At 66.0% G+C, this 26,373-nt stretch overlaps 1 protein-coding gene and 2 non-coding genes across 6 annotated transcripts; all 3 read right to left on the bottom strand.

The window, feature by feature from the left end:
- Nucleotides 1–1,491: 1,491 nt before the first annotated feature.
- On the bottom strand, nucleotides 1,492–23,545 carry GTF3C3 (general transcription factor IIIC subunit 3). Of its 4 annotated transcripts, none has more exons than XM_029069745.2 (18): nucleotides 23,370–23,542; nucleotides 20,060–20,186; nucleotides 17,510–17,736; nucleotides 15,976–16,099; nucleotides 15,680–15,871; nucleotides 14,224–14,389; nucleotides 12,560–12,707; nucleotides 11,064–11,136; nucleotides 10,790–10,887; nucleotides 9,508–9,679; nucleotides 8,033–8,235; nucleotides 6,589–6,690; nucleotides 6,092–6,227; nucleotides 5,167–5,404; nucleotides 3,445–3,635; nucleotides 2,461–2,585; nucleotides 1,996–2,148; nucleotides 1,492–1,730 (listed from the first exon to the last, which is right to left on the bottom strand). In XM_029069745.2, the coding sequence occupies exons 1-18, from the start codon at nucleotides 23,469–23,471 to the stop codon at nucleotides 1,608–1,610; spliced, it is 2,700 nt and encodes an 899-aa protein (XP_028925578.1). In that variant the 5' UTR covers nucleotides 23,472–23,542; the 3' UTR covers nucleotides 1,492–1,607. The 4 variants fall into 4 exon arrangements, with proteins under 4 accessions (XP_028925578.1, XP_028925579.1, XP_028925580.1 ...); XM_029069746.2 differs by having other exon boundaries at nucleotides 6,589–6,644; nucleotides 8,033–8,125; XM_029069747.2 differs by lacking the exons at nucleotides 1,492–1,730; nucleotides 1,996–2,148; nucleotides 2,461–2,585; nucleotides 3,445–3,635 and having other exon boundaries at nucleotides 5,317–5,404; nucleotides 8,033–8,125; nucleotides 23,370–23,544.
- TRNAK-UUU lies at nucleotides 7,184–7,256 on the bottom strand. The gene has a single exon. It is a non-coding gene; the product is annotated as a tRNA-Lys (tRNA).
- Nucleotides 13,262–13,344, bottom strand: MIR1364 (microRNA mir-1364). The gene has a single exon (NR_034759.1). It is a non-coding gene; the product is annotated as a microRNA mir-1364 (primary transcript).
- Nucleotides 23,546–26,373: the final 2,828 nt, after the last annotated feature.

Raw genomic sequence — 26,373 nt, 5'->3', positions numbered from 1 at the left:
GTCGGGGCGAAGCCGGGCGGCGCCAACCTGCCTCGGGGAGAGGGCGCGGAGGGCCGCATTCCTGCACTGCCAGTCCTCGATGCCACCGGTCCTCGGGCGCCCAAGCCGTGAGGAGTCCTGGGTCGGACGGCCGCCGCCCCCCCCCCCCCCCCCCGCCCCCCAACCCGGCGGCGCCTCGGCCGACCGTCTGAACGACGGAGGGGACGGGAACCGGCCGGGCCGCTCGCCCGACACCCGCGTCGTCGGGGTTTTTTTTTTATGGCCTTTGTTAAGCGCCTACTCGGTACCAGGCACCGTACCGGGCGCCGGGGTAGAAGATACGAGAAAATCGGGTCGGACCCGGTCCCCGTCCCACAGGGGGCTCACGGGCTTCATCCCCATTTTCCAGTTGAGGGAACTGAGGCCCAGAGAAGGGAAGTGACTCGCTCGAGGTCACTCAACAGATAAGCGGCAGAGCCGGGACTAGGACCCAGATCCCTCTGACTCCCAGGCCCGGGGTCTACCCGCTAGGCCACGCCGCTCCTCCCGAGATCTTTTCTGGTCACCCTGGGACGAAGCAAGGCGCTCTGGGAGGAGCTCCGGCCTCGGGGGAAATTCGGCCTTTCTGACTTGTAAAAACTGCATTTCTCACATCGCTCTCTTTAAGCGTCTGAGCTTCGGCCGCTTGGACGTTAAGCTCCCGCAGAGACACGCTTCCGTAGAGAATGACAAATGGCGGTATTTATTAGGTGCCCGCTTCGTGCCGAGCACCGTACCGAGCGCTCGAGCGGACAACGGGACGATCGGGTCGGACACGGTCCGTGTCTCAAACGGGGCTCGGTCTAAGGGAGAGGGAGTGAAGGTGGCGAGGCCCCGTTTTCCAGGTGAAGGAACCGAGGCCCGGGGCCGTGAAGCGACCCGCCCGCTCAGCGGACGCGTGGCGGAGCCGGGATCGGAACCCGGGTCCTTCCTTCCGAGGCCCGGTCCCGCTCCTGCCGCTGCTCACTCCCAGATCGGGGTCCTTGGTACCACCCGGGTCGGGGGGAGGGAGGCTCACCGGTCACGAGGCCGCCGCGTCTCCGCCTCCCGCCGAGAGGAGGCCGGAATCCCCTTGGGGAAATGACGCCGCCTCGAGGCCCGACCGGGGTCAAACCGAGCGGCCGCTGATGACGAGATGACGAAACGGGCGCGGATGCGGCCCCCGCGCGCCTTCCGATTCCCCCGATTCCCCCCGCCGGGTCCGGACGACCCGACCTCTTCCCGGAAGGGGTTCGGCGCCGGGCGGCCCCGAGGGCGGCTGGCACGGGGCGACGGCGGCCGCGAGCGCGGGCGGGGTCCGGCCGGGCCGCCGCCCCGGCGGCTCCGGCTCTCCCGGGGGGAGCGGGGGTCTCCCCGCCCGCCCGGGGGTCGAGGGCGTCGTCGCGGCCCGCGGCCATCCTCGGGGAGGAAGAGCGCCGCCGGACCCGTCGTCGGCCAAACCGTTTACCGCCCCCCCCCCCCCCGCCCCCCCGCCTCCTGTCCGGAAAGACCGGGCCGACCCGCCTGCCGCCCGAGGCCCGACCGGGGAACCGGTCCGGAGGTCCCCGGGTAGAGCCGGGCCCCGGGGTCGGGGCCCTCGGCGAACCGCGTCACACGGAGCCCCAGGTGTAGAGGAGCCGGCGGGCCAGGCCCAGGTTCCCGCTGTTCTGGTAGATGAGGGCGAGGTTGTAGGCCACGTCTCGGCGCAGGTCCACCTGGTCGGGATCCATGCCCTGCCGGGACGGGGACACCCGGGGCGGCGTCAGGGCGGGGCGGCCTCGGGCCGCGGGGCGGGTCTGAGCGGCAGAGACGTGCGGGGGGGCGCGGGAGGGGAATGCGGCCCGTCCCCGGGAGCCGCTTCCCAGGGAGCGAGGGCGGGGAGGACTCGGGGGAGCCAACGGGCGGAGGCCGCGGCTCCGGGGCGGGGACGGCCGGGGGGCGGGGAAACGGGCGGGTCGGCGAGCCGGTCCCGGCCCCCGGCACCGGGGGAGGCCCTACCCGGACGACGACGGGCGGCAGGTCCAGCGCCTTGCGGTAGTAATGGACGGCGGCGTGCTGCAGGCCCAGCTGGTGGAGGGCGCGGCCCAGGTTGTAGAAGGCCTCCTGGCAAGGCCCGCGCAGGTTCAGGTAGCGGTGGAGGAAGGAGAAGCCCTGCGGGGGGGCGCGGACGGCGTCGGACCCCGCCGGCCGCCGCCCGTCCCCCGGAGAAGGGGGCGCGAGACAGCCTCCCTCCGCCCGCCGCGGGGCCGGGTCCCGCCGGATCATCTTCCGGCGTGCCCGGTGCCGGCGAGACCCCCCGCTCGGCCCCTCCCGACCCCGAGCGGCGGACCCCTCCGACGGCCGCTCCCGAGCTCTCCCGGAGGCCGGAACGGCGGCGGCCGGGGAGAGACCGGCGGCCGGGACCGCGCGGCCCCCGGGTCGGGGGGGGGGGGGGGCGGGGCGGAAGGGGAGGGGGCCGGTCACCTGCACGATGAGCGCGTGCCTCTTCAGCACGTACTTCTGGGAGGCCATGTGCACGAAGGTCAGGCCGATGCACAGGCTGTAGAGCGGGTCGCTAGGGTGCGCCCGGAAGGCCTGCACGTACTGGCCTGGGGGAAGAAGACGGCCCCCGGGGTCACGCCGGGGGCCGGGGGGGCGACCCCCCGGGCCGACGGCGCCCCTCCCCGCCCGGCGGCCACGGCCCGGGGGGAAGGGGCTACGCCGGTGCCTTTGTCCCCGAAGGGCCGAGCCACGGATGGGAGAACCCGCCCCTTCCCTCCGGGGACGGGTGGGGGTGGGCCCGGGGCGCTCTCGGCTTCCGGAATCGACCACCGCGCCCCCGTCCCCGACGGTCAGTGGCCATCGTCCGCCCAGGGGCCGCCCGGGGCGGGGGCGGGCCCGGGCGGGGCGGGCCGGCCCATCTAACGGGCCGGGCCCCGTGGGGCCCCGAGCCCCGGCGGGCGCCGGGCGACGCGGCCCACGCCCCCGAACCCGTGGCCCGATCCCGGGCCCGTGGGAAAGAGCGGCCCCGTCCCCCGCCCCGGTTTCGCCCCCCGGCGACTCCTCCCTACGCTTCTCGAGAAGCGGCGTGGCCCGGTGGCGAGGGCCCGGGCTCGGGAGTCAGAGGACCTGGGTTCCGATCCCGCCTCCGCCACCGGTCTGCCGCGTGACCCGGGGCGAGTCGCTTCACCTCTCCGGCCGTAAAACGGGAATGAAGACTGTGACCCCCCCCCGTGGGACGACGCGATGACCTCGTATCTCCCCCCGGCGCTTAGACCGGTGCCTGGCGCGCAGTGAGCGCTGAAGAAGTACGGCGATTACCGTTATTCTTTCGATCGCGTTCACTGAGCGCTCACCGTGGGCAGAGCACCGGGCTAAGCTCTCGATATTAGCGTGGGCCGCCGCCGGGGCCGGGGGGGGGCGGGGGGCTCGGGCCTCGGGAGGGAGGGAGGGAGGGCCGGGACTGACCGAGCGCGTGCTTGAAGCTGCCGGACACGAAGGCGTTGTGGCCGTTGAGGACGCAGAGGGCGTGGTTGTCGGGGTGTTTGAGCATCAGGCGGAGGCAGAAGCGGTGATGCCGCACGTCCTGCGAGTGCATCGTCACCTGGTTGAAGACGTTCCACAGCTGCGGCCTGTTCACGTTCTCCATCACCATGATCCTGCCCGCGGGGCCGCGGGTGGGCGAGGGGGAGACACCCGCAGAGGGTCAGGAACGAACCACGGGCCCCCCCCGCCCCCCGGCCCGCCCCCACCCCGGGGCCGACGCTAATAATGATGATGATATCGGTAGCCGTTAGGCGCCTCCTACGCGCCGAGCACCGTGCCGAGCGCTGGGGGGGGGGGATACTAGGTCATCGGGCGGTCCCACGCGGGGCTCACAAGTCTTCATCCCCCTCTGCAACCGAGGCCCGGAGAAGTGAAGTGACCCGGCCAGGGTCGCACGGCAGGCGTCGCACGTCCCCTGACTCCCAAGCCCCCGCTCCCGCCACCAGGATCGCCCCCTCGTGCGGCCCGGTGGCCGGAGCCCAGGCCGGGTTGCCGGAAGGAGCCGGGCTCTAATGATGCCGGGGCGACCTCGGGCGAGTCGCTTCGCTTCCTTGGCCTCCGTTCCCTCATCTGTTCAATGGGGGTCGTCTCCGGGGGGACCCGACGAGCCTGGTGAGATCTACCCCGGCGCTTAGTACCGCCCCTGGCACCGTAAGCACTTAACCGATATCACAAAAAACACGGGCGGGGGGGAGGCAAGGGGAAAGTGGGGGGAGAAAGGGACAGAGGGAGAGGGAGATGTGGGGGTGGGGGGGGGAGAGAGATAGAGAGAAAGAGGGGAAAAGGGAAGGGAGAAGGAACGAAAGAGAGGGAGAGAGAGGGAGGAAGAGAGAAAGGGGGAATGGGGAAGGGAGGGCGGAGAAAGAGGGAGAGAGAAAGAGAGGGAGGAAGAGAGAGACAGAGAGAGGGGAAGGGCGAGGGGGAGAAAGAGAGGGAGGAAGAGAGACAGAGACGGAGAAAGGGGGAAGGGGGAAGGGAGAGGGGGAGAAAGAAGGAGGAAAAAGAGAGAGGGAGGAGGAGCCGGGGGGGGGGGGAAGGGGGAACAGAAAGGCAAGAGAGGGAGGAAGAGAGAGTTGGGGGAAGAGGGAAGGGAGGGGGAAAGAGGGAGGAAGAGAGAGACAGAAAGGGGGGAAGAGGGAAGAAAGAGGGAGGAGGGAGGGGAGGGGGAAAGGAGAGAGGCAGAGAGGGAGGCAGAGACAGAGAAAAAGTGGGGGGGGGGAGGGGAAGGGGGAAGGGAGAGGGGGAGAGAGAGAGAGAGGGAGGAAGAGAGAGACAGAGAGAAAGTGGGGGGGGGAGGGGAAGGGGGAAGGGAGAGGAGGAGAAAGAAAGAGAGGGAGGAAGAGAGAGATATAGAGCGAGAAAGAGGGGGAAAGGAGGAAGGGGGAAGAGAGGGGGGAGAAAAGGGGGAGAAAGAGAGGAAGAGAGAGAGAAGGGGGGGAAGGGAGAAGGGGAGAAAGGGGGAGAGGGGGAGAGAGGGAGAGAGGAATAAAGAGCCGGAACAGAGGGAGGGAGGTCCTGGCTGTGAACTGACCTGTGGCACACCCCCACCCCCGCCTCCCCCGGAGCCCCCGAAGAGCGAGAACGGGAGGGGCGAGAAGCAGGCCGGCGACCACCCTGTCGCGGCCCCGGGCCCCGGCCCCGCACCTGATGTAGTTGTAGGCCTTGCGGAAGTTGTTGTCCAGGATGGCGGCGGACAGGCCCAGGTGCTCCAGCTCTCGGCGCTTCTGCCGGTCGTCGTAGAAGGAGTAGTACTCCAGGGACGAGTCCACCAGCAGCTCGGCCTCCTGGTAGCGGGCCAGCTCGCACAGGGCGTCCACCGCCTTCAGCACCACGTTCCACCAGTCCTCCTTCGTCAGGACGCCGCTCAGCACCGCCAGGACGGCTACGGTCACGACGGCGGCCCGGGGCGGTCGGGGCGACGCGGGACGCCTCGCCCCTCCGCCCCCTCCCCGCCGGAAGCCCCCCGCGAACCCCCGGGGGGATTTGCTGAGCGTCTCCCGGGTGCGGGGGCCCGGACCGAGCGCCTCCAACCGCTTCTAGGGCTCTCGGGGCCGGAGCCGACCGAGGCGGGGGGGAGGCTCGAGGCGGGGGGCGCGGCGGAGCCCCCCAAATCAACCCACACCCGGAAGATCCCCGCGAGGACGCCCCGCTGGGAAGACGCCGCCGTCTTCCGCCCGCGCGGCTGGCAAGGCGGGGCGGCCCGGCGGCTGGCGCCCGGGCCCGGCAGTCGGGAGGACCTGGGTTCTCATCCCGGCTCCGCCGCGGGTCCCCTGGGTGACCTCGGGCGAGTCGCTTCGCTTCTCGGGGCCTCGGTTCCCTCCTCTGGAAAATGGGGATTAAGGGCGCGAGCCCCGGGGGGGCCGGGGGCCGGCTCCGATCCGATTAACTTGTATCCACCCCGGAGCCCAGGACGGCGCCTGGCGCGGACGAAGCGCTCGACGGGTACCGGTGCGATCGTTACCAACGATGATGAGGATAATAAAAATGACAAACACGTCCTCGCTAAGGAAACCGGGCCGAGCGGGCCTCGGGGGGGGGGGGAGGGTCGGGGCCCGTCGACCCCGCTCACCTTTGGCGTCGCAGTTGGCCGTCTCCTGGTCGTCGTTACCCGAGATCTTGTCCCGCGACACCTTGATGAGGTAGAGGTGCCTCTCCCCCGACTTGGAGCTGGAGATCAGGCAGACCTGGGCTCTGTTCATGGCGACCTGAAAACGGCAGGCCGAACCCGCGCGTCGGCCGCCGTCCGAGGCGGGGGGGGGGGGGGGGGGCCGGCGGCCGGAGAGGGGAGGGACGGGAGGGGCGGGGAGGCCGCGGCCTCCGCTCTGTTCCCTGTGGGCTCCCGCCACGGGGCGCGGTCGGCCCACGGCGCTTATCGAGCGCTCGCCGCGTGCGGAGCGCTGGACTAAGCGCTCGGCAGAGGACAACCGGACGGGCCCGCTCCCCGCCCACGCCGGGCTTACGGGGAGACGTCGGTCGAGATAAATCGACGCCGGAGGCGCGCGTAAGCGCCGCGGACGGCGGGGGCGGCCCCCCGGAATCTCGCACCCCCTCCCGGCCCCCCGGTACCTTTAAAAGCATGGCCAGCATGGTCAGCAGGGTGTCCACGTAGCCGCTCATCTTGCCTTGGGAGTAGAGCAGGGTGGACCGGTGCAGCAACAGCTTCAGCTCCTGAAAACGGAGCCCGCGGCCCGCCCCTCTGTCTGGCCGGCCGTCCGTCCGTCCCACCGGCCCGGGGCCCGGCCCGGGAGCCCCACGCGCCCCTCCCTCCCGACAACCTTCCGGACGGCGAGCCCGTCGTGGGGTGGGGATGGTCCCGGGCCACTCGAAAGAGTACGGCGTAACCCTACGTACGTGTTTACCGTTCTATTTATTTTATTAACGACGGATCTCTGATTCCGTTGATTTAGACCGACCCTACCGACGGCCCGTCTACCCGTTTCGTTTTGCTGTCCGTCACCCCGGTTCTCGCCGGGGAGCCCGTCGTTGGGCGGGGATGGTCTCTATCCGTTGCCCAACTGTCATTCATTCATTCAATCGTATTGATCGAGCGCTTACTGCGCGCAGAGCACTGTACTAAGCGCCTGGAACGGACGATCGGGCAACAGGTAGAGACCGTCCCCGCCCCCTGACGGACTCACGGTCTAATCGGGAAACACGTTCACGCCCGAACGGGGACCCGAACCCCAGACCCTCAGATTAAAAGTCTGACGCTCTACCGACTGAGCTATCCGGGCAACTGTCCTTGCCAAGCGCTTGGGACAGGGCTCTGCGCCCGGTAAGCGCCCGATCGCTACGACCGAATGGATCAATGTGCCTGCGTCTCCGTGTGTCTTCGGACCGTCCTCTCCCAAGCGCTTGGGACAGCGCTCTGCGCCCGGTAAGCGCCCGGTCGCTACGACCGGATGCATGAATGTGCCTGCGTCTCCGTGTGTCTTCGGACCGTCCTCTCCCAAGCGCTTGGGACAGCGCTCTGCGCCCGGAAAGCGCTCGATCGATACGACTGAAGGTACGAATTCAATCAACTGTACTTAATGAGTGCTTAATGCGATGCTGAGCACTGGGCTAAGCACTCGAACGAATGAACGAATGAATGTGTTCTGGAAGGTTGCTCTTATACATTTACTCTGTTAATCATCGGTATCCCTTAAGCACCTACTACGTGCCAAGCACCGTATCGAGCGCCGGAGCGGATACGCGGTCAGCGGGTCGGACCCGGGCCTTGTTCCCCACGAAGACTCCCAGTCCTCATCCCCATTTTCCAGATGAGGGAACCGAGGCCCAGAGAGGAGAAGCGACGGGCCCCGGGTCCCACACGGCAGACGAGCGACGGGAGCCCGGGTCCTCCTGGCCGCCGGGCCCGGGCTCTTCCCGCTAGGCCGCGCCGCTTCTCCGGTACCGCGCGCGGCGGGAGGGGACCGTGCGACGCCAAACCCCGGCCCGCCCGACTCCCAAAAGCTTTCCGCAGGAGGCGGCGGGCGGCGGCGGGCCCCGGCGGGGCGCGGGTACCCACCTGCTGGGCGGCGTTGGCGTCCTGGGCCAGGGTGTCCGGGTCGTACATGGGCTCCAGGGCCTCCAGCGCCTTGTCGGGGCGTCCGAGCTGCTGCTGGAGCGTGGACAGGGCGATGCGGGCGTCCAGGTGAAGCGGGGCCAGGCCCACCACCTTGGCGTAGCTCTGGGCGGCGCTCTCCATGTGCCCCAGGGCCTTCAGGCACTCTGGGCCGACGACACGGCCCCGCCGTCAGCCACCGGGCCGGGCGGAGGCCGTCCCTGCCCTCGGCGGGCCTCCGGGAGGCAGCCCGGGGGGGAGGGGGGGGCCGAGCGGCCCGCTCCTCCCGCCGGAGCCCGGCATGAGGACCGACGGTGGGATCTCTTACGCCCTCACTCCGTGCCGGGCGCCGGACTGAGCGTCGGGGCGGATCGGGCCCGACGCGGTCCCCGTCCCACGTGGGGCTCCCGGGCTTCGGCCCCCTTCCCCGGACGAGGGAACCGAGGGACGGAGAAGCCGAGCGACCGGCCCGAGGTCGGGCGGCGGCCCGGACCGTGAGCCCGTCAAACGGCAGGGACCGTCTCTATCTGTTGCCGACCTGTCCGTTCCAAGCGCTTAGTACAGTGCTCTGCACATAGTAAGCGCTCAATAAATACTACTGAATGAACGAATGAACCCGGGTCCTGCTGACCCCCGGGCCCGGGCTCCTCCGGCCGGGCCGCGCTGAGACTATTTAAACGGCAGGCGACCCCGCATCTTCGGGAGAAGCGGCGGGGAGAAGCCCAGGCCGGAGTCGGGGGACCTGGGTTCTGATCCCGGCTCCGTCACGTGCCCGCTCTGGGGCCTGGGCCGAGTCACTTCACCCGACCGGGCCTCCGCTTCCTCACCGGGATGAGACGGGGATCAAGACCGTGAGCCCCCCGGGGGGCATCCCGGGGTCACCGGGGCTCGTCCGCCCGGCGCCGGGCCCGCCCGAGCGGCTCAGTGGCAAGAGCCCGGGCTTGGGAGTCAGAGGTGGTGGGTTCTAATCCCGCCTCCGCCACGTCAGCTGGGTGACTCTGGGCAGGTCGGCGTGGCTCGGTGGAAAGGGCACGGCCTCGGGAGTCAGAGGTCATGGGTTCCAATCCCGGCTCTGCCACTTGTCAGCTGTGTGACCTTGGGCAAGTCACTGACCCTCTCTGTGCCTCAGTTCCCTCACCTGGAGAACGGGGATGAAGTCTGCGAGCCCCACGCGGGACGGCCTGATGGCCTCGCATCTACCCCGGCGCTCGGAACAGTGCTCGGCCCGTAGGAGGCGCTTAACAGATACCAACGTTATTATTACTTCTCCGGGCTTCACTTCCCTCATCTGTAAAACTGCGACTGGGGGCCCCACGTGGGGCAACCTGATAACCTCGTATCTCGCCCAGCGCTTAGACCGGTGCTCGGCACACGGCGAGCGCTTAACCAACGCCATCGTTGCTTATCAGCCCCCCGCCCCCCTCCGGACGCCCCCTCACCGGCGTGGCGCAGCCAGACGACGGCCAGGTTGTAGCGCTCGGAGCAGACCAGCGCGCTGAGGAGCGGCAGGGCCGAGCCGTACTCGCCCACGTCCAGGAAGGCCTCCGCCACGTCCAGGTACAGGTCTCCCATGTCCTCCGGGTTCTGCTCCACCAGGCCGGTCAGGAGCGGCTGCGTCCCCGGACCCCCGACGGGACACGGCGTCACCGACCCCGACGTCGCCCGCTCGCCGTCCGTTTGTCTCTCCCCGCCTAACGGTGCCCGTGACGCTCGGGGTAGACGCAGGGTGGCTCGGCGGCAAGGGGCCGGGCTTGGGAGTCAGGGGTCGTGGGTTCGGATCCCGGCTCCGCCCCTTGTCCGCTGTGTGACCTTGGGTGAGTCACTTCGCTTCTTTGGGCCTCAGTCGTCGGCGTCCCCCCCCCGGGTTAATGATAACGTCGGTATCTGTCAAGCGCTCACTACGTGCCGAGCACCGTTCTAAGCGCTGGGGGAGACACGGGGGAATCGGGTCGTCCCCCGTGGGGCTCACGGTCTTAATCCCCGTTTTACAGATGAGGTAACCGAGGCACAGAGAAGTGAAGTGACTCGCCCAGAGTCACACAGCTGACAAGTGGCGGAGCCGGGATTCGAAACCCGTGGCCTCTGACTCCGAAGCCCGCGCTCCTTCCACTGAGCCACGCTGCTTCTCTTCACGGGTTGAGACCGTGACCCCGTCACTGGGCAGAGATTGCCTCTATCTGTTGCAGCGCTGTCCATTCCAAGCGCTCAGTACAGTGCTCGGCACACAGTACGCGCACAATAAATACGCTTGAATGAATGACCCTATTTATTCCGTTACCGAGATCCCCTTGATTCTATTTATTGCTATTGTTTTTGTCCGTCCGTCTCCCCCGATCAGACCGTGCGCCCGTCGGTGGGCAGGGACTGTCTATCTGTTGCCGGATTGTCCACCCCAAGCGCTCAGTACAGTGCTCTGCACCCAGTAAGCGCACAACAAATACGATCCAGTGAATGAAGGAATGAAAATGGGGCCGAAGACCGGGAGCCCCACGCGGGACAACCTGATGACCTCGCATCTCCCCCGGCGCTTAGGACGGCGCTCGGCCGGTAGTAAGCGCTTAACGATACCGGCGTCGTTATCACGATGATACCCGTCAAGCGCCGGGGTGGACGGGGGCAGGGTGGCCTAGCGGGTAGGGCCGGGGCCCGGGAGTCAGAAGGCCCTGGGTTCTCGTCCCCCGCCCGCCAGGCGTCTGCCGGGGGACCCGGGGCGAGACTCACGTTGAGCGGCTCCAGGATGTGGAGGTGGACCAGGCAGACCATCAGCTTCACGGTGATGTCCATGGGGACCCCTTCCGGGACCGTGCACGTCACCTTCTCTGCGGGGACAGGGCACGGGGGGGGGGGGGGGCTCGCCGCCGCCTCCGGACCCCTCCCCCCGCCGTCCAGGCCCCCGCCCGCGGCGGGGCGGGCCTCCGGCACGGCGCCGGGGGACGGACGGACGACGCGATGCCCGGGGGCCCCCGCGCCCATCCGGCCCCCCGGCCCCCTTTACCTCCGCCGTCCTCCGGCGGGCCTTCCCCAGCCGCGCTCTTCTCCAGGACGATGCCGGAAAAATCGGTGATGACCTGAGGACGGAGCCGGACGGGAACGCTCCTGACGCGAGAACCGACGGAGGGACGGACCCGGGGGGGGGGGCCGCCCAGCGGAGGCAGACCCGGCCAGAAGGGCGGGGAGGCGCTGACCCCGTCCCGGGACCGGACCGGACGCCGGGGTAGACCCCGCTGGGGCTCGCGATCCTCATTCCCCCGGCCGAGGGGACCGAGGCCCAGAGAAGGGAGGGGACCGGCCCGGGGTCGCCCGGCGGACGGGCGGCGGAGCCGGGGGGAGAACGCGGGTCCTTCCGACTCCCGGGCCCGCGATCCGACGATCCCTCGGCCGAGAACCGAGCCGCCGGGATTCTCATCCGAGCCCAACGGCCTCTGCGGGAAGCCAAGGGGCGCCCGGCAGGCCGTGGGCTAAAGACGCCCTCTCACCTCAGGGCGGCAAAGCTCTGGCAACCTACTCCGCACTGTAAGCTGGTCGGGGGCAGCCAATGGCTATCGTTCTACTGGCCTCTCCCAAGCGCCCGGCACAGAGGAAGCGCCCGAGAGATACGACCGAACCAACGCTCCCCCGCAGCGCCCGCAGTTCTCTGCCCACGGGAAGCGCTCAATAAATTCCCCCGACGACGTAACGGAGGGGGTCGGGGAAAAGGGGGCGTCATCGGGGACGGCCTCTCGGAGGAGGTGCCGCCTCAAAAATGCTTTGAGGGCGGAGAGAGCGGTGGTCTGGCGGGGGCGGAGGGAGACGGAGGCCGGGGGAGGACGTGGGAAAGGGGTCGGCGGTGAGGCAGAGGAGACGGGGGCGCGGGGAGGAGGTCGGCCCGAGGGGAGCGGAGCGCGCGGGCCGGGCCGGAGGAGGAGAGCGGCCGGGGGAGGTAGGAGGGGGCCGGGGGATGGACGGCCTTAAAGCCGACCGCGAGGGGCTTCCGCGCGGCCCCCGAGGAGCGGCGTGGCCCGGCGGGTAGAGCCCGGGCCTCGGAGTCGTGGGCTCCCATCCCGGCTCCGCCGGTCCGCTGTGTGCCCCTGGGTGAGTCGCTTCACTTCCCCGGGCCTCAGTTTCCTCATCTGGACGAGGGGGGACCGAGACTGCGAGCCCCACGGGGGACAGGGACCGGGTCCAAACTGATTAACTTGGATCGACCGCAGCGTTTAGGAGAGGGAGGCCGCGCGGCGTGGCGGGTAGAGCCCGGGCGACAGAAGGTCGTGGGTTCTAACCCCGGCTCCGCCCGTCTGCTGCGGGACCTCGGGGGAGTCACTTCCCTTCTCTCTGCCTCAGTGGAAAACGGGGACGGAGACGGCGAGCCCCACGCGGGGCGGCGACCGCGCCCGACCCGACCGGCTCGGATCCGCCCCGGCGCTTATTAGTACGGTGAGCGCTCCACAGACACCACGGTGGTCACCACGGCAGGCGCTTAGCAGGCACCGTAACCGTCGGCGTTCCCGTTACCTCCAGTGCCTTGTCAAACTGCTTGTTGGCCGTGTAGAGCTCGGCCGCGATGTTGACGTCTTCCATGGAGACGAGGCCGCGGTGCTTGGAGAACGCCTCTTCGACGACGTTGATGGCCGAAGCGACGTCGTTGGCTTCGTAATAGCTCCTGAAACGAGGGAGGTCTGAGCCCCCCCCCGCTCCGCTCGGGCGCCCGGGCCCGCCCTCGGCCCCGCGCCGTCTTCGCCCCCATCCTTCCTCCACCTGAAGGTCCGCCCCCTCTAGACTGTCGGCTCGCTGCGGGCAGGGGACGTGTCCCTCCGTCGACCACCGCTCAGTCAGCGCCACTGACGGACGCTAATTCATCCCCATTCGACCGTACGTATGGAGGAAACCCACTGTGCGCAGAGCGCTGGACCGCGCGCTCCCGGGGAGGAGAAGACGACCTTGGGAGTCAGCCCCGGGACGCCCGTTCGCGGTTGAAACGCTCACTGAAAACCCGGGAGGAAGCACGGGAGGGTGAGATCTCTGGGCCGCTTCCTCCGTTCTCGGGATCTGGGTAACGCTCGCCTTCTATCAGAACGATCGCGGTATTTCATTCATTCGGTCTTTATGGAGCGCTTCCTGCGCGCGGGGCACCGCACCGAGCGCTTGTCGGCAACCGAGAGAGTCGATCCCCTCCCGACGACGGGCTCGCGGCCGCGCCGGGCGCCGTTCTAAGCGAGCAAACCCGCTTCAAAGAGGGAAGGGTGGAACCGGGAGTCAGGAGAGCCGGGTTCCGGCCCCCTCTCTGCCGCCGGGCTGCTGCGTGACCTCGGGCGAGTCCCTCGCCCTCCCTGGGCCCGCTCCCCCTCGCGCTCAGCTCCCGGCGGGGGCCGACCTTTGCGTTTCTCCCCGTGGCTCCGCGCCGGGCCCGGGGGGAGCGTTCCGCCGTCGCCGACGACCACCCGCGGGCTCGGCGGCCGCGGCCTGGGCCGGGCCGGGCCATCTGCCCCGGCAGACGGGGTGTGATGTTCGACCCCTAACGACAACGCTCTTCTTCCTCTCAGCGTGGCGGCGACATCGGCCGCTCGCGGCTCGCCCCGTGCCGCGCGCCGCGCTGGGGTGGGTCGGACGCGACACCGGATCGCCATCTCACAGCTGCGGCCCGGAGGGGCGGCGGGGCCGGCCCGAGGTCGCGGGCACGGCAGGCGAGCGGAGGGAGCGGGACGAGAACCCGGGTCCTCCGGGCTTGTAATCAGTTCCGTTCACGCCCGTCTCCCCCGCTAGACCGGAATCGCTCTCTCCGTGGGCGGGGAAGGCGTCTGTTTATTCATTCCATCGCATTTACTGAGCGCTCACCGGGGGCGGAACGCCGGACGAAGCGCTTATCGCTTTACTTGGAACGGGGCTTGGCAGAGAGTGAGCGCTTCACAAATGACGCCGCCATTACTGACGGTTGATCGTTCCGTCGTCCTCTCCTACGCGCTCAGACCGGTCCTCCGCGTAAAGTACGCGCTGGCTGAATACGACCGAGTGACCGTCGCCGTCCCGGCCTCTCCCCGCCCCTCCGGGACCGAGGTTCCGAGGAGAACGGTCGTGATGACCGCGGTATCTGTTGAGCGCTCCTTAGGTGCCGGGCCCCCTCCCCGCTAGGCCGAGACCCGGCGACCCCGGCCCCCCGCCCGGGACCCCGCAGCACTCACTTGGCCATGTCCCTGGCCAGCTGCATGAAGCGCTCGCCGTCCAGCGGGGACAGGAGGGCGAGGACCCGGCGGTAGCCGTCCATGGCCAGCTTGTGCTCGCCCATCTGCTCGTACAGGCTGGACCGCTCCCAGAGGAAGCGCACGTTGGCCGCGTCGTACTTCAGCGCTGCGGAGGGGCCGGGGGGGGGGGGGGGGGAAACCATCGTAACGACCGCCGTACCGGTTAAGCGCTCCCCACGTACCGGGCGCCGCGCTCGGCGCCGGGGCGGGTCGGACGCGGTCCCGGGCCCGCCTGGGGCTCACGGGCCCCGTCCCCCGTCGACTCCGTTCATTCCACTCGATCTCTCGAGCGCCGACCGCGGGCGGGGGACCGCGCCGAGCGCTTGGGAGAGCACGCCGCGGCGATGGACCCGTGACGACCCTCGCCCGCGCCGAGCTCACGGCGGGGCGCGGGGACGGACATCGACACGATACCGATTTTAGGGATCGGGTCGCCCAGGGGAGGGACGCGACTTGCCCGAGGTCCCACAGCAGGCGAGAAGCGGCGCGGCGTAGCAGGGCACCGGCCTGGGGGTCAGGAGGTCACGGGTCCCGATCCCGCTTCCGCCACCTGTCTGCCGTGGGACCCCGGGCAGGTCACTTCACCCCTCTGGGCCTCGGTGACCTCATCCGCCCAACGGGGATGGAGACCGCGAGCCCCACGGGGGACGGGGACTGGGTCCAGCTCGATCTGCTTGCGATGACGTCGGTTTTGTTGAGCGCTTACTCTGCGCGGAGCACCGCTCTAAGCGCCGGGGGAGATACGGGGTCATCGGGTCGTCCCGCGTGAGGCTCCCGGTCTTCATCCCCATTCGGCGGATGAGGGAACCGAGGCCCAGAGAAGTGAAGCGACTTGCCCGCGGTCACCCGGCCGACAGGGGGCGGAGCCGGGATCCGAACCCGTGACCTCCGACTCCCAAGGCCGGGCTCGTTCCGCTGAGCTGCTTCGGACCATCCCGGCGTTCAGGACGTTGCCCGGCACACGGTTAAGCGCTTAACAGGCACACCTGTTATTACCATTATTATTACGCGGCGGAGCGGGGATGAGCGTGCGGGCCCCGTGACGGGGGACGCGCGGGCCCTAGAGAAGCAGCGGGGCTCAGTGGAGAGAGCCCGGGCTCGGGGGTCAGAGGTCGTGGGTTCCGATCCCGGCTCCGCCACTTGCCAGCTGTGTGACTCTGGGCGAGTCACTTCACTTCTCCGTGCCTCAGTTCCCTCATCCGTAAAACGGGGGTTAAAACTGGGAGCCCCGCGTGGGACAAGCCGATCACCCCTGTATCCTCCAGCGCTTAGAACGGCGCTTTGCGCACAGCAAGCGCTTAACAAATCCCACAGCTTATTTATTCTGTCCCCTCCTCCCGGACCACCGTCCGTCTCTGTCTGTGTCTCCGCGGGACCAGGGCGGGCCCCGGCCGACCTTTGGTGTAGCAGAAGATGGCCTGCTTGACGTTGTCCTGCTCCAGGGACATCTCGGCCAGGCGGACCCACTCCTCCGTGTCGCTGGGGTTCAGGTGGGCGGCGATCAGCTCGAACTGCAGCGACTTCTCCACGTCCCCCTGGTCCTCGTAGATCATGGCCAGCGTGGAGAAGGGCTCGTGGGCCAGCGGAGCTGCGGGGGGACGCCGCGGGGGCCGCCCGCGCTCAGGCCGCCGCCGCCGCCGCCGCCGCCGGACGGCCCCCCTCCGGCCCGCCCGACCTTCTCCGGCCCGGTACCTTGTCTGATGATCTCCATGCACATGACGACGGCCTCGTCCCGCTCTCCACGCGCGAAGCGGATGTTGGCCTCGCCCATGAGGCCGCGAAGCGCCCGCGGGAGCTTGCTCCGGGGCCTCTTCTCCTGCGGGACCCAGAGGCCCACGTCGGTCCCGCTTGGCGGGAGACGCCCCCGAGGCCCGGCCCCGGCGGGACCTGTCCGGCCCGGAGGGCGGCCGAGCGCGGAACCCGGGGGAGGGGGACGGGAGGACGCGGAGGGGACCCCCTCGCCCGGCCCCCCGGAGACGGGTCGCCCCGCGAGGCCGTCGGCCCGTCCTGGGCGGCGAGCCCGCCTCTCCCGCTGTCCCGTCGGCCTCTCCCGACCGCTCGGTCCAGTGCCCGGCACGCGGTGAGCGCCCGATAAATACCACCGACTGCCCTACGGACCACATCCGTTGGCCTTCCCCGTCGGCGCGGAGGCTCTAGGGGGGCGGAGGACACGTCTCCGACCGCCGCCGCTCTCCCCTGGACGCTCGGTACGGCGCGCCGGTCCCGGAGGGCGCCCGGTGTGCCGCTCGGGAGTCACTCGGCACGATGCTCCTCGCCCGGGGCGGGGCCCGGCGGGGAGTCGGAAGGACCCGGGTTCTAATCCCGGCTCCGCCGCTTATCGGCCGGGTGACCTCGGCCACGCCGCTCTGCTTCTCTGGGCCTCAGTTCCCTCACGTGGAAAATGGGGGTGAAGACCGTGAACCCCACGTGGGACAGGGACCGGGTCCAACCCGATTTTCTTGGATAATGATGATGATGATGATGATGATGACGGTGGCATTCGTTAAGTGCCTACTAAGTGCCACGCACTGTTCTAAGAGCTGGGGGAGATACAAGGTCATCGGGTTGGCCAGGTGGGACTCCCAGTCTTCAGCCCCATTTGACAGATGAGGTCACTGAGGCCCGGAGAGGTGAAGCGACTCGCCCAGAGTCACACAGCCGACGGGCGCCGGAGCCGGGATGAGACCCCACGACCGCCCACTGAGGCCCGCTCCTTCGCTGATCTCCCCCGGCGCTCAGAACGGTGCCCGGCACTTAGTAAGCGCTTAACAAATACGATTAAAAATGGTTTTTGGACAACCTCTGGCCGAAGCCCCCCATTTCCGCGCAACCGACACAGACACCTTCCCTCGCCTCCTCGGACCGGGGGGTGAGGAACGCCCGGGTCCTCCCTTCCTCTTCTCCCGCTCCCTTCCGCGTCGCCCCGACTCTCTCCCTTTCTTCATCCCCCCCCCCCCCCGCACTCCCGTCCACAACCCTCATTCATTTCTTTCCCTCCCTGTCCGTCTCCTCCTCTGGACGGTCGGCTCGCTGCGGCCGGGGAACGTGCCCGCTTCTCATTCGACCGTCCCGGGCGCTCGGTAGGGCGCTCCGCCCGCAGCGGGCGCTCGATAAATACGACCGAACGAGCCGACGCCCCCCCCCCCCCCCCCGGTCCCGCCGGGGCGGAGGGAAGGAGGGAGGGAGACCCTCGGGCAGGGCAGAGGGCCAGGCGGACCCCACTCGCCTTCATCATCTTCTTGGTCTCCCGGTTCAGCACCATCTCCAGCACGAACACGTCTCCGGCCGTCGGCTGCCGGGCGGCCTCCTCCTCCTCCTCCTCCTCCTCCTCCTCCTCCTCCTCCTCTTCCTCCTCCTCCTCGTCCTCGTCCTCTTCCTCCCTGTCTTCGCTCTCGCCAATCATGGAGGCGAAGACGCGCTGCACAGACTTGCTGATGCCGTCGGCCGTCTCTCCTGCGCCGGGAGACACCGAGAGATCGGGGAGGGGGTCTCTGGCTGCGGGCCGGCCTCCGGCCTCCCCCGCCCCGCCCCCGCCCCTTCCTCCAAGCCCACCCCCTCCCCCGCAACACTCATTACGGAGCGCTTACCGGGTGCGGAGCACCGGACCGAGCGCCCGGGAGAGGGCGGGAGGACCATGTAACGGGTCCCTCGTCTCCCCCGGTCGGACCGCGCGCCCGTCGAAGGGCGGGGACCGTCGCTGTCGGTTACCGATCTGTCCGTTCCAAGCGCTCAGTCCGGTGCTCTGCACAGAGTAGGCGCTCAATAAATACTACCGAACGAACGGATGAACAGTGTAACAGGCCCCTCGTTATTAACGGCGGCTTTGAAGCGCTTAGGTGCCAGGCACCGTTCTAAGCGCTGGGAGAGATACGGGGTAAGCGGGTTGGACCCCGTCCGGGTCCCACGTGGGGCTCGGTGGCAAGAGCCCGGGCTTGGGAGTCGGAGGTCGTGGGTTCGAATCCCGGCTCTGCCGCTTGTCAGCTGCGTGAGCTCACTGGGCCTCAGTTTCCTCCTCCGTCAGATGGGGATGAAGGCTGGGAGCCCCAGGTGGGACAACCTGATTACTCTGTATCTCCGCCAGTGCTCACAACGGTGCGGGGCACGTAGTGAGCGCTTAGCAAATGCCACCATCGTCATCATTATTATTGTTCGCGGCTCGGGGGAAAGAGCCCGGGCTTGGGAGTCGGAGGTCGTGGGTTCGAATCCCGGCTCCGCCGCTTGTCAGCTGTGGGACTCTGGGCGAGTCACTTCACTTCTTTGGGCCCTGTCAGATGGGGATTAAGGCTGTGAGCCCCACGTGGGACAACCCCATTACCTTGTATCTCTCACCTTGCCTCTCCCCCCGGCACTCTGAACAGTGTTTTGCACACAGTCAGTGCTTAACAAACACCATTATCGTTATCATCATCATATTTGACAGAGGAGGGAACTGAGGCCCAGAGAGGCGCAGCGATTTGCCCAGGGTCACACGGCAGATAAGTGGCGGAGCCGGGATTAATAATAACGATGCTATTTGTTACACGCTTACTGTGTGCCAAGCACCGTCCTAAGCGCTAAGAACCCAGGTCCTTCGGCCTCCCAGGCCCGAACTCTGGCCACCAGGCCACAGTAAGACCGTGAGCCCCACCTGGGCCAGACTGATGAAAAAATGTTGGTATCTGTTTTAAGCGCTTACTACGTGCCCAGCGCCGTTCTAAGCGCCGGGGGAGATACAGGGTCATCGGGTCGTCCCCCGTGGGGCTCCCGGTCTTAATCCCCATTCTACAGATGAGGGAACTGAGGCCCGGAGAAGCGAAGTGACTCGCCCACAGTCCCCCGCCCCATCCCGGCCCCAGAGAGCCCCCCGCGCTGACCGGGGTCGAGACGAGTCGACAACCAGATGACCTCGTTTCTACCCCAGCGCTTAGAACGGTGCCCGGCACGGGTGTACGGCCCCTTGATTCTATTCCTCGTGATTACGTTGTCTTGTTTACGGCCGTCCGTTTCCCCTGATTAGACTGTGAACCCGTCAGTGGGCAGGGATTTTCTCTAACTCTTGCCGAATTGTCCATTCCAAGCGCTTAGTCCAGTGTTCCGCACACAGTAAGCGCTCAGTAAATACTACTGAATGAATGAATGACCGGTGGCGGAGCTGGGCTCCCCCAGCGCTTAGAACGGTGCTCGGCGCATACTAAGCGCTTATCAAATACCAACATTATCATCATTATTAGGCCGCGCTGCTCCTCGGTGCGGGCCCGTTCCCCGCCCGCGACGAGCGGACGGTCTAGAGGGGGAGACCGACGTTAATCTAGATCTAAAGAGAAGCAGCGTGGCTCGGTGGAAAGAGCGCGGGCTTTGGAGTCAGAGATCATGGGTTCGAATCCCGGCTCGGCCACCTGTCGGCTGTGTGACTTTGGGCGAGTCGCTTCACTTCTCGGTGCCCCGGTTCCCTCATCTGTAAAATGGGGATTAAGACCGTGCGCCCCACGTGGGACGACCCGATTCCCCTCTGTCTCCCCCGGCGCTTAGAACGGTGCTCGGCACATAGTAAGCGCTTAACAAATACCAACATTATTATTATTATTATTATTATTATTAAACACGCAGGTCCACACGCTCCACTCCGTCCGTCCGGGGCCCCGGAGGAGGTCGGGCGGCGGAAAGCCGAGGCGGCGGAGGTTGAAAGGCCCCGGACGGCGTCGGGGCGGAAGCGCCGGGCGGCCCCGGGGGTGTCCCCCCCCCCGTCCCCCGTCCCCCGGGACCCGAGGCCGGACGGGGCCCGGCTCCGTCCCCTCACCTTCCCCGCTCTCCGGGCCGCGGGGTTCGGCGGGCGCCTTTCCGGAGGATGAGGAGGAAGACGGGGTCTCCGGCTGGGCGGCGGCGGGGGTCCCCTCGGGAGCCGCTTTCCCTCTCTCCTGCGCGGCCTGGGGCAGACACGGGCGGACCGACCCCCGCCCATCGGGTCAGCCGGCCGTCAGCGGCCACCCAAGCTCCTACCGGGGCCGGGGGGGGGGGGACCGGGGTGGAGGGAAACCCTAACGATGACGACGGAAGGACCGTCGGCACGGTGAGGGATGGCGGCGGGAGACGGGCCCTTCCGGAGAAAGGGGATCCAGAGAACGGCCGTGAATCGGAAACGACTCGCTGATGATAACAATGACGTCGGTATCTGTCAAGCGCTTACTACGTGCAGGGCGCCGTTCTAAGCGCTGGGGGAGACCCGGGGGAATCGGGTCGTCCCCCGTGGGGCTCCCGGTCTTCATCCCCATTTTCCAGATGAGGGAACTGAGGCCCAGAGAAGGGAAGCGACTCGCCCACGGTCCCCCAGCTGACGAGCGGCGGAGCTGGGATTCGAACTCATGACCTCTGACTCCCAAGCCCGGGCTCTTTCCACCGAGTCGCGCCGCTTCTCCACGACACCTGACGACGACGATTAGGAATCCGGCGGGATAAATTCATTCAGTCGTATTTATCGAGCGCTTACTACGTGCGGAGCACTGTACTAAGCGCTGGGGATGAACAAGTCGGCAACAGAGAGAGACGGTCCCTGCCGTTCGACGGGCGCACGGTCTATCATCATTACGGTATCGGTTAAGCGCTCACCGGGCCCCGTCCTAAGAGCCGCGGTGGACGCAGGTAAATGGGGTCGGACGCACGCGGGGCTCACGGTCTCGATCGCCCCCCCCCCCCCCCATTTCACAGAGGAGGGAACCGAGGCCCAGAGAAGTGACGTGACTTGCCCGGGGACACACAGCAGACCCACGGGTGACCTGCCTGCCCCCCACCCCTCTCCCCGATCTAGGGTCGAGCGGCGCTTGGCAGGGTGCTCGGCAGAGAGTAGGCACTTCACGAAGACCGCGGCTAAACGATGGGGATTTGTCATTTCATCGGGAGACAGGTTTAGCGTCGACCGGGGGGGTGGGCGGAGAGGAGAGCCAGGGAAGGGGGCAGATTTGGGGAAGGGGGAGTAAAGGAGGAGGAGGAGGGGGTTGGGGGGAGGAGGAGGAGGAGGAAGAGCATGGCCCCGTGGCTGGAGCCCGGGCCTGGGAGGCAGAAGGTCCTGGGTTCTAATCTCCGCCGCCCGTCCGCTGCGTGACCCCGGGCAAGTCACTTCGCCTCTCTGGACCTCGGTTCCCTCGTCTGTCAAACGGGGACGGAGACGGCGAGCCCCACGGGGGACGGCGACCGCGTCCCACCCCGCTTCCTTGCATCCATCCCAGCGCTCAGTCTAGTGCCGGGCGCCTAGTAAGCGCTTAACAAATAGCACGGTTATCATCAGTTGGAGGAGGGGGCCGGCTGGGGCCGGGAGGTGGGGAGGAAACGCCAAGGGCCCGTGGGGGAGGAGGGTGACACGAGGCCTCACGGTCAAGGGGAGTCGAGGCCCGGGGGACGGGCGGCGCGAGCCCGGGCCTGGGGGTCAGAGGGCGTGGGTTCGAATCCCACCTCCGCCGCTTGCCGGCCGTGTGACGGTGGGCAAGCGGCTTCCCTCCTCTGGGCCTCCGCGACCTCGTCCGGAAAATGGGGAGGAAAACCGAGGGACCACCCGATCACCGTGCATCCCCCGGCGCTTGGAACGGTGCTCCGCACACAGTAAGCGCTTAACAGATACCGCCGTTATTATTCTTATCATCTGGGAGTTTGGGGGTGTGGTAGCCTGGGGGACCCGAGGGTCTGGGGGGGGGGAGGTCTGAGGGATTGGGCAGGGATGATCTCTATCGGTTGGCCAACTGTCCATTCCAAGCGCTCAGTCCAGTGCTCTGCACGCAGTAAGCGCTCGATAAAGACGAGGGAATGAATGAATGCGGGGGGGGGGGGGGGTCTTGGGGTACGGAGGCCTGGGGGATGGTGGGGGTTTGGGGGTCTGGGGGACCTGAGGGATGGGCAGGGATGGTCCCTATCAGTTGCCGAATTGTCCATTCTAAGCGCTCCGTCCAGTGCTCTGCACGTAGTAAGCGCTCAATAAATACGATTGAATTGTCCATTCTAAGCGCTCCGTCCAGGGCTCTGCACGTAGTAAGCGCCCGATAAATACGACTGCATGAATGAATTGTCCATTCTAAGCGCTCCGTCCAGGGCTCTGCACATAGTAAGCGCTCGATAAATAGGACTGAATGAATGAATTGTCCATTCTAGGCGCTCCGTCCTAGGGCTCTGCACATAGTAAGCGCTCGATAAATACGACTGAACGAATTGTCCATTCTAAGCGCTCAGTCCAGGGCTCTGCACATAGTAAGCGCTCAATAACGCAGCGTGGCGCAGTGGAAAGAGCACGGGCTTTGGAGTCAGGGCTCATGAGTTCGAATCCCAGCTCTGCCACTTGTCGGCTGTGGGACTGTGGGCGAGTCGCTTCACTTCTCTGGGCCTCAGTTGCCTCATCTGTCAAATGGGGATGAAGACCGTGAGCCCCACGTGGGACGACCCGATTCCCCTGTGTCTACCCCAGCGCTTAGAACAGTGCTCTGCACATAGTAAGCGCTTAACAAATACCAACATTATTATTAAATACGATTGAATGAATTGTCCATTCTAAGCGCTCAGTCCAGGGCTCTGCACATAGTAAGCGCTCAATAAATACGACTGAACTGTCCATTCTAGGCGCTCAGTCCAGGGCTCTGCACATAGTAAGCGCTCGATAAATACGACTGAATGAATTGCCCATTTTCTAAGCGCTCAGTCCAGGGCTCTGCACACAGTAAGCGCCCAATAAAGAGGATTGAATGAATTGTCCATTCTAGGCGCTCAGTCCAGTGCCCTGCACACAGTGAGCGCCCGATAAATACGACTGCATGAATGAACTGCCCATTTTCTAAGCGCTCAGTCCAGGGCTCTGCACACAGTAAGCGCCCAATAAATAGGATTGAATGAATTGTCCATTCTAGGCGCACAGTCCAGTGCCCCGCACACAGTAGGCGCTCAATAAATACGACTGAACGAATGAACTGTCCATGCTAAGCGCTCAGTCCAGGGCTCGGCACACAGTAAGCGCTCGATAAATCGAGGGAATGAATGAATATTCATTCATGCATTCGGCAGTACGAATTCAAATAGTATGAATTCAATGAATAAACGCAGGGGCGTTGGGGGGAGGGGGAGCCGGGGGTCCTGACTTTTCTGTGGGGCGTTTTTCGCTCCTCCCTGCGCCGCTCGAACTCTTCGAAGGAAATCTTGCCCTCCAGGTAGTCGATGAGCTCGGGGCTGAAGCCCGACATGGCGGCGGGCGGGCGGGAGGGAGGAAGGACGGCGGGCCTGGGTTGGGGCCTGGGTTCGAGCCTGAGTTCGGGCCTGAGTTTGGGCCTCGGCCTTGGCCAGTCCTGCTCTTTCCCGTCGTGCCCCGCGCCGCCCGACCCGAACCGAACCGTCCGCCCAGAACCCCCCGGAACTGGATCCGGAGCCGGAGCCTGAACCTCCCCGCCCCCCCCCGCCTCCCCGGAACTGGATCCGGAATCCCCCGGAACTGGATTCGTCCGGAGCCGGAGTCAATCGCCGCGGGGGGAGCGCGCATGCGCGAAGGCAGGCCGGGCGAGGCCGCCGGTCCTCCCGTCCGACGCGCCGCCGAGGCCCCCTGTGCGAACGTTCCGGGGCCACCCAAGTTCCGGGGCCCACAAAAGTTCCCCCCCCCCGTCCCCCCTTTTTTCTCTTTTTTTTAAATAATGGAGTTTCATTCATTCGAGCGTCTCGTTTTGTTCATTCATTCATTCAATAGGATTCATTGAGCGCTTACTCTGTGCAGAGCACCGGACTGTGTTTTGCTCTGTCGTCTGTCTACCCCGTTAGCTGGTGGTTGGGCCGGGATGGCCTCTCTCTGGTGCCCACAACTGGACCCTCCAACCACTTAGTATTCCTTCAATCGTATCTATTGAGCGCTTCCTATGTGCAGAGCACTGGACTGAGCGCTTGGAATGGACAAATGGGTAACAGAGACGGTCCCTGCCCTCTGACGGGCTCGCGGTCCGATCGGGGGAGAGACACACATAAAAACAATAAGGGGGGGGTTCTGCACACAGTAATCATCATCATGTTGGTACTTGTTTAAGCGCTCACTCTGTGCGGAGCACTGTTCTAAGCGCTGGGGGAGATCCGGGGTCATCAGGTGGCCCCGCGTGGGGCTCACATTTTTAAATCCCCGTTTGTACACATGAGGTCACTGAGGCCCAGAGAATAATAATAATGTTGGTATTTGTTAAGCGCTTACGAGGCGCAGAGCACTGTTCTAAGCGCTGGGGGAGATGCAGGGTCATCAGCTTGTCCCACGTGAGGCTCTCGGTCTTCATCCCCGTTTTCCAGATGAGGGAACTGAGGCACGGAGAAGTGAAGTGACTCGCCCACGGTCACCCGGCTGACGAGTGGCAGAGCCGGGAGTCGAACTGACGACCTCTGACTCCGAAGCCCAGGCTCTTTTCCCCTGAGCCACGCAGAGAAGTGAAGTGACTTGCCCACAGTCACGCAGCCGACGAGTGGCGGCAGAGCCGGGATCCAAACCCAGGACTGAAAAACACTGTAGTGTTTGTTAAACACTGTTTACTATGTGCCAGGCGGTGTACTAAGCACTGGGGCAGATAAACGTGCCCCTCACGGCACGTAGGTGCATAGCTGTAACTTATGATAATAAGAATAACGATGATGGCATTTGTTGAGCGCTTACTATATGCCAGGCTCTGTACTGAACGCTGATCAGGCTGGACACAGTCCCCGTCCCCCGTGGGGCTCACGGTCTCCCTCCCCATTTGACAGGTGAGGAAACCGAGGCCCAGAGAGGTGTAGTGACTGGCCCAAGGTCATACGGCAGACAAGTGCCATTGTTGGGCAGGGATGGTCTCTATAATAATAGTAATGTTGGTATTTGTTAAGCGCTCACTATGTGCAGAGCACCGTTCTAAGCGCCGGGGTAGACACGGGGGAATCAGGTCGCCCCACGTGGGGCTCACGGTCTTCGTCCCCATTTGACAGATGAGGGAACCGAGGCCCAGAGAAGTGAAGCGACTTGCCCAAGGTCACACAGCCGACAAGTGGCAGAGCCGGGATTCGAACTCATGACCTCTGACTCCAAAGCCCGTGCTCTTTCCACTGAGCCACGCTGCTCTATCTGTTGCCGAACTGTCCATTCCAAGCGCTTAGTCCAGTGCTCTGCAAATAGGAAGCGTTCAATAACTACGACTGAATGAACGAATGAATCTGTAATTTATGTTATATAATGACGACATTTAAGCGCTTACAAATCAGTTGTAGCGATTGAGCACTTACCGTGGTCAAGGCACTGCACTAAACACTTGGGAGAGTATACCAGAACAACAGACACATTCCTGCTCACAACAAGCTCACAGTCTCTGTGTCAGGCACTGTACTGAACGCTGAGGTGGATGCAAGTAAAAGGGGTTAGGTACAGCCCCCGGCCCCTGTGGGGTTCACGGTCTCCATCCCCATTTTCCAGATGAGGTACCTGAGGCCGGAGAAGTGAAGTAACTTGCCCAAGGCCACGCAGCAGGCAAGCGGAGGAGCCGGGATTAGAACCCAGGTCCTTCTGACTCCCAGGGCCCGGCTCTATCCACTAGGCCACGCTGCTTCCCCTAGCGAGCGAAGTGACTAACCCAAGATCACTCAGCAGTCTCTTCGTTGCCCAGCTGTCCATTCCAAGCGCTAAGTACAGTGCTCTGCACACAGTAAGCGCTCCATAAATACGACGGAATGAACCAGCAGCCGACGAGCAGCAGAGTCAGAATGAGAACCCAGGTCCCCGGAATCCCGGGCCGCGTGGGGCCCGAGTCACTGTTTCCCTCTTACTGCGTGCGGAGCACTGTACGGAACAATGGGTAGAAGAGCCCGGGCTGGGGAGTCAGAGGCCGTGGGTTCGAATCCCGGCTCTGCCACTTGTCGGCTGTGGGACTGTGGGCGAGTCACTTCGCTTCTCTGGGCCTCAATTCCCTCATCTGTCAAATGGGGATTAAGGCCGTGAGCCTCCCGTGGGACGACCCGATGACCCCGTATCTCCCCCGGCGCTTCCAACGGCGCTCTGCACATAGTAAGCGCTTAACAGATGCCAACATTATTATTACCATTATTATTATTGTGTCAAGTACTGTTTGAAGCGCCGGGGGAGATACGAGGAGGTCGTCT

The sequence above is a fragment of the Ornithorhynchus anatinus genome, chromosome 7 (assembly GCF_004115215.2).
Source record: "Ornithorhynchus anatinus isolate Pmale09 chromosome 7, mOrnAna1.pri.v4, whole genome shotgun sequence".
NCBI classification, from domain to species: domain Eukaryota; kingdom Metazoa; phylum Chordata; class Mammalia; order Monotremata; family Ornithorhynchidae; genus Ornithorhynchus; species Ornithorhynchus anatinus.
Note: the sequence above shows the minus strand (reverse complement) of the source record. Positions and strands in the feature narration are given on the sequence as shown.